This window comes from Gossypium arboreum, chromosome 10, assembly GCF_025698485.1.
Source record: "Gossypium arboreum isolate Shixiya-1 chromosome 10, ASM2569848v2, whole genome shotgun sequence".
NCBI classification, from domain to species: Eukaryota; Viridiplantae; Streptophyta; class Magnoliopsida; order Malvales; family Malvaceae; genus Gossypium; species Gossypium arboreum.
In genome coordinates, this window is record NC_069079.1 from 3,223,075 (window position 1) to 3,235,915 (window position 12,841).

General features: G+C 32.3%; 1 protein-coding gene and 1 non-coding gene across 2 annotated transcripts; one reads left to right on the forward strand and one right to left on the reverse strand.

Annotated features, from left to right (window-relative positions):
* The first annotated feature begins 424 nt into the window (after window positions 1-424).
* On the forward strand, window positions 425-496 carry TRNAE-UUC (transfer RNA glutamic acid (anticodon UUC)). The gene has a single exon. It is a non-coding gene; the product is annotated as a tRNA-Glu (tRNA).
* Window positions 497-988: 492 nt separating this feature from the next.
* On the reverse strand, window positions 989-2,256 carry LOC108488871 (uncharacterized). Its single transcript, XM_017793151.2, has 3 exons — window positions 2,046-2,256; window positions 1,820-1,933; window positions 989-1,405 (listed from the first exon to the last, which is right to left on the reverse strand). Exons 1-3 carry the CDS (start codon window positions 2,121-2,123, stop codon window positions 1,130-1,132), a joined length of 468 nt encoding a protein of 155 aa, XP_017648640.1. The 5' UTR covers window positions 2,124-2,256; the 3' UTR covers window positions 989-1,129.
* Between the last annotated feature and the right edge of the window lie 10,585 nt (window positions 2,257-12,841).

Consider the following 12,841-nt stretch of genomic DNA (forward strand, 5'->3'; position numbering starts at 1 on the left):
CTCAGCCTTCCATAGTATTTAAAATAATTACAAAATTTATGTTATTTTAATTAATTTAGTATGTGATAATTTAATAAATATATATTTTAATGTTTACATTTTAGTGTTATATATTATTAATTTAATTTTTATATGATGTAAAAATATTTAAAAAACATATTACATGATTAAAAATAAATTTGGTTGAACTCAGATGTTTGAGTTCAGACTCAACATATTATAAAGTGAGCTTTCTTTTTTTTTTTTTTTTGCTAAATTTATTTTTAGGTATAATAATTTTGTCCAAATCCCACCAAAGTTCATGTGAGATTTCGAGCTTAGGGAGATAGCTTGGTCTGTAAATAGAGCAGGCTTGAAAAGGATCTCATAGTAGGATAAACAATAGTTAAAAGAAACAAGTACAATTGGATTTCCTAAATAATAATCCATTGTCGTCCAGTGGTTAGGATACTTGGCTTTCACCCAAGAGACCCGGGTTCAATTCCCGGCAATGGAATTTATAGTTTTTCTCTTCCCTTTTCCAGTTTTTCTTTGCACCAAATATCCTCAAACTATGACCCATATTTTAAATTAATCTCTAAATTTTAAAACATTTTAATCATACTCCGAAACTATCAAGATTATATTGATAAGTTCTTCCATTACTAAAACTATTAATTTAATCAGTTAAGTGACAGATTATATCTTATGCAGTTATGCCACATAAGATAGGATCTATTACTTAAAAGTAAAGTTAACAGTTTCAGTAACGGAAGGACATAATTGCTGTAATCTTAATAGTTTAGAGATGTAATTAAAATGTTTTAAAATTTAAGAATTAATTTAAAATATGAGTCATAGTTTAAGGATTTATGGTGAAATTTACTAATTTTTAATGAAAAACGAAAATCGCACTTGATTCGTTAGATATCTTCTCATTTTATTAAATTTTAATAGAATTTTCTCATTTTCCTATTATTTTTTAATACAAAACGAATATCATACTTGATTTCTTAAATATCTTCTCATATTCAGAACCTTTTACAGCATTAAAATGAAACTATTGTGAAACTAGCAAAGGCTAATTAGATACAATAGAATAAAAAAAAAAAAACATTTCTAACACATTAGAATATTAATCAAATAAGTCCTATGTTACAAGCATCTCCTGCTCCCCACTTTGCTCTTCATCAATGGCCTTAAGAACAGCATCAGTAATATCTTTCATATCACTTGTTTTCTGGTCTTGACCTACACCAATAATGGCTTCCATGGAAAAGAAATGTCTGCAAGACACTCTAGCTTGAACAACATTAAGACCCAGTTCATCAAATACCTCTAATATTGACACCAACTTGTCCCCTCCTTTGTTGCAAGCCACTTTAACCACAAATTGTTCTCCATTAATCTTCTCCACCTTCACCTCCTGTTTAAGCTTTCCCATGAATATATATTGAAAATTTTGTACTTAAATATAAAAAAAATTTGGTAAAAGTACTATTGAGGCTTTTATACTAAAAATTGAACTGTATTTTGTTTTACTTATTAAAAAAGTGGACAAATTAGTCCCTGTACATTATATCAAAGAGTAAATTAATCATTCTATTAAAAAATTTATCCATCTCTACTGTTAAAAACTGGTCCTTATACGTCAGAATGAGGTAGCCACACTAATTTTTAACAGTAGAAATAGATAAAATTTTTAACAGAGTACTAATTTGCGCACTTTTTTATGAAGGGGGCAAAATACAATCCGACTCTTAGCGTAGGGGCCTCCATGACACTTTTACCAAAAAATGTAAAGATGAAAAGTATATAAAACTAAGCATATTATTATTACCTGTGGGATTCGCATGTTCTTCAATAGGTTTTGGTATTCTCTTTGTATCTCTTCCAACTTGACTTTGAGCTTGTAAAAATGGAGAACATTTATGATACTGCAACTCCTTTTAACCTTTCCAAAAAAAAAAAAAAAAGAAACAAAACAACTAGGGTATTAAGTGAAGCTGTTAAGTGTATTGAAACCAAAAAAGAAAGAAAGAAAGAAAATTATTTTCAGTAATTACAGATTTGGGTTTGTTGAGAGTTTGCAGAAGGTGAAGCTTTCTAAGAGATGCTGTTCTTCTTTGCAGCTTAGTAGCCATCTTTTTTCAATGTAAAAATGTAGAAAGATTTGAATGCAATGTCTTAGTTTTTTATAGGAAGAGAGAGGAAAAAAGGGTATGTCTTGGAATCCAATATTTTGGTTGCTAATTTTGATGGTTTGATGGAATGATTGTCATCTATACTTTAAATTTAGATATGAACATGTGATAAGATAGATTGGTTGGAAGTGGTTAAGGGCAAAATTTTTAAGACATTTATAAGAGACAAAAAAAAAAAAAAGTTTTCATTAATTAACAGTAATAATTAAAGGGTATTCAGTGACAATGAAGTATGGACAATGTGAGAAACAGTGGGCCAGGGCCACTTTTGGGGTGGCTAACAACAAATGCTAAAATGATGGATAAAATGGATTATTAGGTTGTCATATTCTTTGTTCTTAGCATTATTTGCATGGGAAGAGATGTGGGAATTTCAGTCGCAGATGATTTTTTTGAGGCAATCAATCAAAAGAATAGGGGGCACTGAGTCAGTCAATGTTTGTATACATCTATGCCATGGCCATGTTGGTCGAGCCATGTTTTTTCACAGTCTTCAAGGGTCTTTTCTCATAGGCTTATTTCTTTGCTAGTTCCGAGCATGCAACCTATACACTTCGGCTTTGCCATTGCTTGGTTAGCCCAGTTGTGGCTTTGTAGGTAGGTCACATGCTCTCTGACACTCTCACTTCTGTTTTTATTCTTTATAGTTTATTGCGTTAATACATCATTTGGTTTAAGTTTGGTTTTAATGTTAATTTTTTATAATTGAGTTTGGCTTGAGTGCTAAATTTAGTATTTAGAGCAAATGGTATCATGTAAATTAATGGCTCTAATAAAAAGAAGGGTTAAATACTATTTGGTATCTATATTTGTTTTCGATGTTTAATTTGGTACTTCATTTTTTATTATTCTAATTTAGTACCTAAGTTAAATTTCAATATTCACTTTGATACCTAGAGCAAATGGTATCATGTGACCTAATAAACGATACAAATGATTGATACGCATGTTCTAAAAAAAAAGGGTTAATAACTTTAATATGCTATTTGATACCTGGGTTTGCTTTTAATGTTCAATTTAGTATTTAAGTTTTTTTGTCCTAATATGGTACTTGAGCCTAGCTTCAATATTTACTTTGGTACATAAGTTTTTTAAATTTGATATTTGAGTTTTTTGTCTCAATTAAATACTTATGTTTTCTTTACTAGAACACACTTGTCTAATATTCATTGGGCCACATAAGACTATTTGATCTGGGTAATAAATTGAACATCAAAACAAAACTTAAGTATTAAATTGGGACAAAAAAACATTGTTACTAAATTGAACATTAAAAACAAACCCAGGTGTCAAATGATATATTAACCATAAAAAATAGGTATTTAACGGGCAAAAAGCTCCTGCACCAGAATTGAAGATAAGCCAAACTCAGATACTTTACTAAGATGAAGAAAATTTCAAGTACTAAAAACTCAAATACTAAATTAAACATTGAAAACAAATTTAAATACGAAATAGGTATGTTAATGGTAGTGAAGAGTTGATCATATCACCCTCTAAAAGATCATGCTGTCTAAAGCTTTTCTGGGTTTCAATTATTTTCACCAACAACACTAGAAATGTTTTATATAAAATGACTTTAAAAAAAAGGAACAAAGCAATGTCATATACAGATTCTACACAGTGACACACCAACTAGTGGATTATCCATAGCCTAGATCTCTGCAAATTCTTGCTCACTTTTTTGAGTTTAATTAATAAGAAAAGTAGATAAAAAAAGCATATCCACTAATCAAGGGTAAAGATAATAATAAGCTATTTTGGCTTACATCTGGTTTCCCACATTGATAGATATTTTCATTTCAATTTAACAAATATAAAAGATTGTGAAAAGGGGCCAAGAATTTTTTGATAATATCATAGCAAAATAAAACCGTCGGAATTTGGATACGAAAACAGTGAGCGGTAGTAGAGCAATGTTCCAAGAAAAAATAAAAAGAGACCAGATTTATGACATTGTACATTTGCCTTTTATCAATGGCAACAACGCTTTTGTCTGCTTCCCAATTTGTTTAATCATTTCATTCACAAGCATGCAGAAAAAGAAAGCAGCCATTTACAGATGAAAGGTGAAAAGGGAATTCACCCTTGGATTTTAGCAGCTCCATAGCTTTGCCGTTCACTTGCATCCCACTCCTTAAATCACTCTTTATTAGTTTTTTTGTTTGTTCATTAATGTATTAAAAATGGATAATAATATGAATATACGATTTATTATTATTATTATTATCTTGAAACCCTATCTTTGCACTTGTTTTTGTTTGTGCATCTTCCTAGCAATTTGCTTTTTTTGGTCTAGATGTTGAAGATGTTTTTCTCTATTATCTTGTTGAATAAGGAGGCACGTGAGCTGATTAATAACAGTTGTTTAGCCAAAACAAGGGGCTAAGAAGCCTAAAACCTTTACTTAATCTTTTATTTGGTGCTCATTCTTGAAATTTGTTGATACAATACAACAGGATTACGACAGTTCACATAGTGTTTGTGCGAAAACTCATTTAGAGATTACAAGAAATCTTGGGTTCTTTGGGGAATGTTCTCCTAGTACTCTTTACATATACTCAATGTCAAGTGTTTGTGTGTGGAAGTTTAGAAGTTTAAGTCATTGTGGGCTTTTGTGTTTGTATTTGGACATCATCAACGAGTTACATGTTGTCTTCTCAGGGCCTTCTAGTCTGCATGACAATTGACTTATGTGGTGTATAGATGGAGGCCAATATTTGTTCTCTTGTTGGGGTTTGCTTGCTTGATGAGGTTCTTTGGCTAGGTAAACATCTTGGCAGGGTTTTGCTGAGCAACGTTACGAGTGTACAATTAAAAAAATTTCCTTTGGCTATATCTATAGTTAGGATTATTTTGATATATATCTAATGTGTTTATAACTATAGAGTGCCCGGCTAGCAGACTTGTACTTATTCAGTCCACAGCTGCTACCATCCCTAATTACTTTATGTAATGTCGCATGCTTCGCAGAGGCATACTCAGCAAACTGGATCTTATTAATAGAAATTTTTTATAAGGTGGCAGTGAGCATTCAAAGAAAATGCATCTGGTTAGGTGGGAAACTGTTACACTTCCCAAGGCTGAACGGGGAATTGACACTCCTGCTAAACCAAAAAACCAAGCCCTTCTTGTTAAGTTGGGGTGGCAATTCATCCACGAGAAGGATAATCTCTGGGCGAAAACGCTTGTCGCCAAGTACCCCTCGTAACCCCCTTCGCTTGACTAATACGTCCTTTACCTGGAGCTCGCTTAGAAAGGTTAGTCTTCTGCTGGAAGCTGGTATGAGATGGGTGGTACGGGATGGCACGATTGTTAACTTCTGGAATGATAACTGGTCTGGGCTTGGACCTTGAGAAGTTTTGTCCAAGGGCCCTTGAGATCTTTGGAAAGCACTTGAACCTTTGAGCAGGTGAGAGAGGGTCGGGTTGCATAAGGCCCCTCTTGCGTCTCTATGCAACCCTCCGGGAATTTTTGGACTCCTTTTTGAGTACCCCTATATCTCGACCCGCTTCTTGTTAAGATTCTTTTTGTTGGAGTCCCTTTAAATTGGGCGTTTTCTCTTTATCCACTGCTAAGTCTCTTGCCCTCGACTCTCCCCCTATAAATTCCAACAACGATAAGGAGCTCTGGACGACTGTATGGAAAGCCAAACTTCCTTCTAAATTGAAAGTCTTTCTGTGGAAATGTGGGTTGAAATCTCTCCCATGAATCAGGTTCTGAGCCGAAGAGGCTTAACTGTACTTGATCAGTGCCCATTATGCTCTAATCTAGAGGAGAGTATTCAGCATTTGTTCTGGGATTTCCATGTCACTATCACAGATTTGGAGTCATATCCTTGTTACGTTTCATTGTCTATCAATTCCCATGATTGAACCGGTTCAGTGGTTAGATGCCAACCTATCTTCCTCGATGTGGTTGCACAACCCATGCCTAATGGTGTATTATATGCATAACCAATCTTGTACAATTCTAGCCACACATATAAACTATATATTCGGAAATTAAGCTCTAGCAACTTTACCAACTTATTACATGACATACTAATGGTGTTTTTGGTCGATATATTTCACAGGTTAATGCAATGAATTTCACTTTTCACAAATATTTATAAACATTTCGAACTCATCAACCACTCCAATTAACGCATATAAATTTGAAACATAATTAACATGTGTTTTATTAAAAAACTTATAACAATTTTTAAACCCAACCATGTATTTACATGCAATGTAGTACTTTTTTTTGCTGTCATGAGATCAAATTTCAGACATTTGGGGGGTAAGGAATAAAGTTGGTGGAAAACATTGAAATGAGTTTGTGCCTAGGATATTCGTACGTGAAGCACTACAAATACATGAATATGAATATCAGAATATATATGGATATGGAAAGGGTATAAATAAGGAGCCTGATGGGATTCATCTATATCTGCAAATTTCAGCTGCAGTTGAGATATTACAGGGCAAAATCTTCAGTGGCAGGCAGCCATTGTATATGGCTCCGTTCATCAGGCATCAGCTGTATGGAAAATTGCAGTGTGTTCTCCGCCAATGGAGATTTGTCCGGTAATTCCGGTTCTGCAGCATTATTGCTGTTCAGTGTCTACCAACCGGGAAAAGGAGCACTACATGGATGTATGTATATGTATAATGAGGGGTGAGCCGGATGACACCCTGTCGCTAGCCTAAATAGTAGCATTCACAAATTTGATATTCACAAATTTAAGGTGTCAAATTATGATTTTAATTATTGTAATATCATCAAATTTGATATTTAATCTCTTTACTTATTTATTTTCGATCCCTTGTTATTATTGGCGTAAGGAATTAGTTGGAACTACTAACAATTTTAACATTTTCATTATTCATCTTATGTGGATTTATTTATATTTGACTTTTTGATTTGATTTTTTTTCATATTCATATTCGCAATCATATACGGTAAGAAATTTATATAATTTATATCACGCTTACTCTTTTAGAAATGACGCCATTTAAAGATTTATATTTTTGACTTTTTGAAGGAGAGATTGCAAGAGCACTTTATTTGTTCTTAAAGGAAATGTTATTTGAGTGTAAAATTTGTAAGTAAATTATTATTGTTGATTACTTTACAACTAGACATTTAAAGGAGAAAGTCTTAGTGAAAAGCTGATCTAAGCTATATATAGGAATGAGATTACAATTTGATGAATGACTTAAACTCATTGGATTTATAAATTCTCATTAAAAAGTTGATTTATCAAAATTTTTGAAAATTTTCATTAAATCCTTTAAATATTAAAATTTTTAAATGAACCCCGAAAAAGTTAAATATGATTGATTGCATCCCTCTATTGAGGATAATTCCTCCCCCTTTAAAACTTCATTGAAGACAATGTTGAAAACATACTAGGAAACTGTCTGAGGCAACCCTTGACAGCAAATATAGAACACTGTATTGTTTTCTCTTAACATTAGAAGTATATACATTTCAGACCCTTACTGTTATCTTCCTCTGTCTCCTCTGTTCAGAAGGCTAAACAACTGTCTAGCTTCCAATTTAAAGGATGACTTTACATTTTTACCTCTTCTACCAGTGAAATATATATAGACTTATAAAAGCAAGAGCCACATATTGTTGCACCAAATCTATGGAATATTTTCCATGATATACTCTGCTTGATCTTACATGTCTTACAAAGCCATTACATAATTATACATTATCAATCTTGTTGTGCATATTACTGGCTATGTAACAGTCTCCCAATGACTACTCATCAGCTGAAAACTTAGTACACTTATCTCCCACATTGATCAGCTGCAGGCATTTTAACTAAAGGAGTTGAGCAATGCCTGAAAACAAAGCCTTCCGTGTCATCCGTTTAGCGGAAGCTAGCTGCTATATGAAGGTGAAGTCTGCATTTACTGCAAAAGAGCTATTGATTGGGAGAATGAGATGATTGTGTGAGTGAATGGCAGGGCAAATCTCCTTTGGCAAAATCGAATTCATATGCAAGAGCATAAACATTTCTGCTAAAGGAGACATGCTCTGTAATTCCTCAACTCCACATACGGATATGTTTTGATTTCCTTGACCAGGTTACAGAGATCAAGAGCAGTTCTATTTATAGAGTGCTAAACATACTATATGATAAGAGTTTCTAATTTAATATATGCCAATGAAAAAATTGGCATATGCCAAGTGATGACATTGCCCCCTCATGGAATCGTGGTCCTAATTTGCTTATGTATCTTTTATTTTTCTTTTCTTTACGAAAGTGATGCCATTTCTCCTTATTTATGTTGCAATACTTACACAAATGATCATATTACTTGTGGAGAAAAAATTGTTGACATATGCATAACATGCATGCACGTAGAAACATGTAGCTAGCACCAACAGAAATTGTTCCTTCATCCCTCCCACAAAGAACACAAAATCGTATCATAGATATAGGTAATGGAACATGCCACTGGATCTTCCTTGTCTATGCTCTATGACCATTAACTTTTCCTTTTCTCCTACTTTTTTCTTCTTCTGAAAGGGTGCCTAATAATCATTATTGGGACAAAAGGGAAACAAATATTCGATGCTTCTCTTTATGGAAAATTGGGTCTCCTGCAAATTCTTGTGAGCCGTGTGACCCTTAGAGGAGTGAAGGGCGCTTAAAACGGGGGCGAATCAAGAAATTTTGTTGGGTGGAATTATATTTTATATTTTTACGACCGTAAAAATGTAATTTCACTATTTTAATAGCTTATATTTTATAATTTATAAATAATTAAATTAAATTTTTATCATTTAGGAAGTTAAAGTGTAATTTTATCATTACTAATTTAAATTTTTATAAATTATAAAGAGGTCTAAATAAAAAAAATTTCATTTTAGTCCCTGTCAGCTACCCTAACTTCGTCACTGGCTTAAAATAAAATATTTTAAATCTAAACTCCAACCATGAACTTGAAATGAATCATGAACCTTAACATTGGGCCATTGGCCAAAAGTATTTACCACATTTCCAAAATGTAAGATTAATTTAAATATGGATTTAATTTATATAGTTGTGTAATGCATGAATTTAAAATAATCCAGATTCGAGCTAAAATGACAAAAAAAAAATTGATTTGATGCATAGTTATTTGCCCCAAAACCAATAAGAAGCATTAGACTCTGGGAGTGATAAGGCTAAGGATGAAATTGTTATAAAAATATGTATTGAAAAATAGAATTTGAGACTTGATATACTTTCTTTAAAGTTTTTTTATTTTATTTTATGCATTTAAGATACAATAAAATTCTAATTTAATTGTTGAGATAAGGTGAATTAGGCCGTTCAAATGAGTTTTAAATGACAACTAAAATGTCTAATTATTAGGATGAAAATAGGTTTTTAATTAAATAAATTTGGACTGCCACGGTATTCAAGTTGGCATTTAAAACTTATTTGGATTGTCATGTAGGTCTGTCATTAGGGAAGTAACAGAGTTTAATGATAGAGTGATCATTTCGTAATAAAACGATAATATAAGTGAAACTAAAACGTAATATTTTAAGTATAAATGATTAAAATGTAATCTAAGGCAAAAAAAAAAAAAGACTATTTTTATTATTTACCTTTTGTTTATTGATAAAGATTTTTTTTTCTAACCAGATTTGTATAAAAATGCAGCGACTCTGCTAACATTTCTAAAACCCTAAATCAAAAGGTGAACCTACTAGATTATGATCTGGTGGCAGTGTTAACATCTGTTAGTTGATGAATGTCAGAACTGTCTAGACCAAAACCTTTTCGTGATATTGGACCTAATAATACAAGATCAGCAAGGTAGACTAGCTACATGCTTTTTTTTTTTTTTTTTTACCAAAGATGAGCATAGCGCAAATTTATACAAAAACCTTTATTGCTAAACAAAAGAACAAAAAAAGGAGCGGCGAAAGGCAAATGAACCACAAGTGACCAAGATAAGAACAAGACAAGGATATGGCAAGGAAAGAGCATAGTGTTAAATCTTTTTGGAATGTGCTTTCATGGCAAACAGAAAGCGAGATTAACTGTACTGGGATCTCTTGGAATGTGCTTTATTAAACTTTCTTTTTCATTTTTTTTATTGATAGATATCTTTTGGTAGACTTTAGTGTTCAGAAAATCTAAAGCTTTCATTTCAGCTACAGTTGGAATTCCACTACCTATTGCATGCATCTATTTGAATTCTGGACAACTCTATTAGACTATCAGTGGTTGTTAGCTGTTAGCTGGTTAGTTAGACTGTTAAGCAGTTGCTTACAACTTCTGTTAGTTAATTAGTGCAACAGGTTCAGTTTACAGATGTTTATCAGCTACATAACTTTGTATAAATTATGTGTCTTGTAACGATAAAGTTACTACTTTTGCTTCTGATAAATATATTAATTTACATAATTCTTGTGTTAAATTTGGTTTATTTTTGAATTAATTCCTATTTAATTGATGCTTTTATGATTTAATTTTGTCAGGGATGCAATTGGTAAAAAACGAGCAAAAATGAGCCAAATTGAAAGACAATTCGTTGAATTGGGGCCAAATCAAAAAGATGGAGAAAGCCAAAGATTTATCATATATTTTGACTTTATAAAAAGCTAAAAATAGGAAGATATTATTTTGTTTTATTATTTATTTTTATTTTATTTTATTTTATTAATTTAGGTTAGACTATTTTTAGTAAACCCTATGTATATAAATAGGGGTTTTTAGTTCTTAAAAAATCATCCATTGTTTTTACATTCCTATTTCATTTTAGAATTGAATTACTCTCTCTCTTGTATTTCCTTCTTCAATTTAGAATTGAAATATCATTTTTTTTCCCTTCAATTTGATGATACATTTTGTAGCCTTGTCTCCAATTTTTTTTTCTCTTTTCCATAATTGGGCCAATTGCTCTCCAAGTCCTTTTCCATTCATCTCTTCACCATAGTCATCAATCTTCTTTCCAAGCTCACAAAGCATGAAAAATTTCATGATTTACTAAATTTTATCTTAGCTTTAGTCTAGTGTTCTTTCCGGTAGGGAATCGTGAGATACGAATTCATGCTAAAATCCGTCCAATCGGTATTCATTCTTTTCCTAAGTATTGGGATTGACAACTCATCCCTTAAGGATAACTCGATTACAAGTAAAAAAGTGCACGTTGGGTTGGGATCGTGTTAGTGACAGTTGGAGAAACGAGTAGGCCGTGCTGTATTCGGATCTCCGAGAACAAATCGAGGAAGAGGTGATCGGATTTAAATGACCCACACAGTTGAGGACGTTAATTCGAGTTGGGTTCTTCAGAACGCAAGGCTGCCGGGATCTTGAGTCGGGAACACGTGTATCTCGATTAGATAATCGGTAACGGTTAGTTTGCAGGTCGTACCGGAACCAGCTACGAGAGGAGGAACTGGTGGTTAGGACGTTCTTAACTGCTATAACCAGCTTATCGTTTGGAGGAGAATATTAATTTTCAAGGATCGACTCTTAACACGAAATTTACCGAGTCTAAGGCTAAAGCTTATTTTATCAGTTGCAAAATTCTGAATTTATTTTATAATTTATTTAATTAATTATTTATGTTGTTTCAATTGTCTAGTTTCTAAACATTTCAAAAACTCCCGATTTACTTTTATTTTTAATTTTTGCAAGTACGATTGGAGTCGTGGGCACGACTATTGGCACGACCTTCGACACGACAAACAATTTGATCATAAGCTATACACGGAAGTTGATTATAACATCCAATCCCTGTGGACTCGACCCTACTACCACTCTACTACTAATTAGAGTTATTTTGTAGGAATTATATTTGGTGGTTTCGACGCCCATCAGCTTCCTCAATTATACTTCATCTCTTTCCCTTCACTTTCTCATTACTCTTTTCCTTCTCTTTTTCATTTGTTTTCTCAGCTACCAAACATAGTTTTCGGTATTCTCGTCCCATTCATCAATCTCCAAGGCAAGTTCAAAGCACTACACCAAATGTTGATTTGCCTTCCTTTTTCTTTAAAAGCAAAAATACGTAGATATGAAGACAAAGTGACAACAAAATAGTTAAAACAAGATCAACCAATTTGATTATAATCTAGTGTCATAAATGTGGTCTAATATGTGCAAAAGGTTATTTTGTTATAAGGTGAGGAGACGTTATAATTTAATAAAATAAAGTGTTGAAGAAAGATAACGGAGAAAAAATTAGTGCGGACCATAAAAACAAGAGATGGAAGAAAATGGTGATGGAAGCAATAAGTGGTTAAGAAAGGTGAAAATACGATAATTGTTATAATTGTTTATAAAAATATGTAGAGAGAATTCGTCATATGCTTAAGTTTTACAAAAGACTAATAAGTCTCTAAATGAAATCTTTGGACCACTATTTATATCTATTCTAAGACATTTATCAAAAGGATGGTTATAAAATAAGTGACATATTTTATAGAATGTGGGAAAGATGCAAGTTAATTCATAAGAATGCAATATGAATAATAGGTAATAAGAGTGAAGGAAATCACGTTCACGTTGCTAGTAGCAAATAATAGAAGAGAATGGTGGTGGATCTTGCAATTAAGTTTTAGGGGGGCTAACTAAAATTTTTAAAAACTTTATAGGTTTTAGTGAGAATTTTCAAAAATTTTGGTAGGTCTAATTACAATTTTCAAAATTTTTT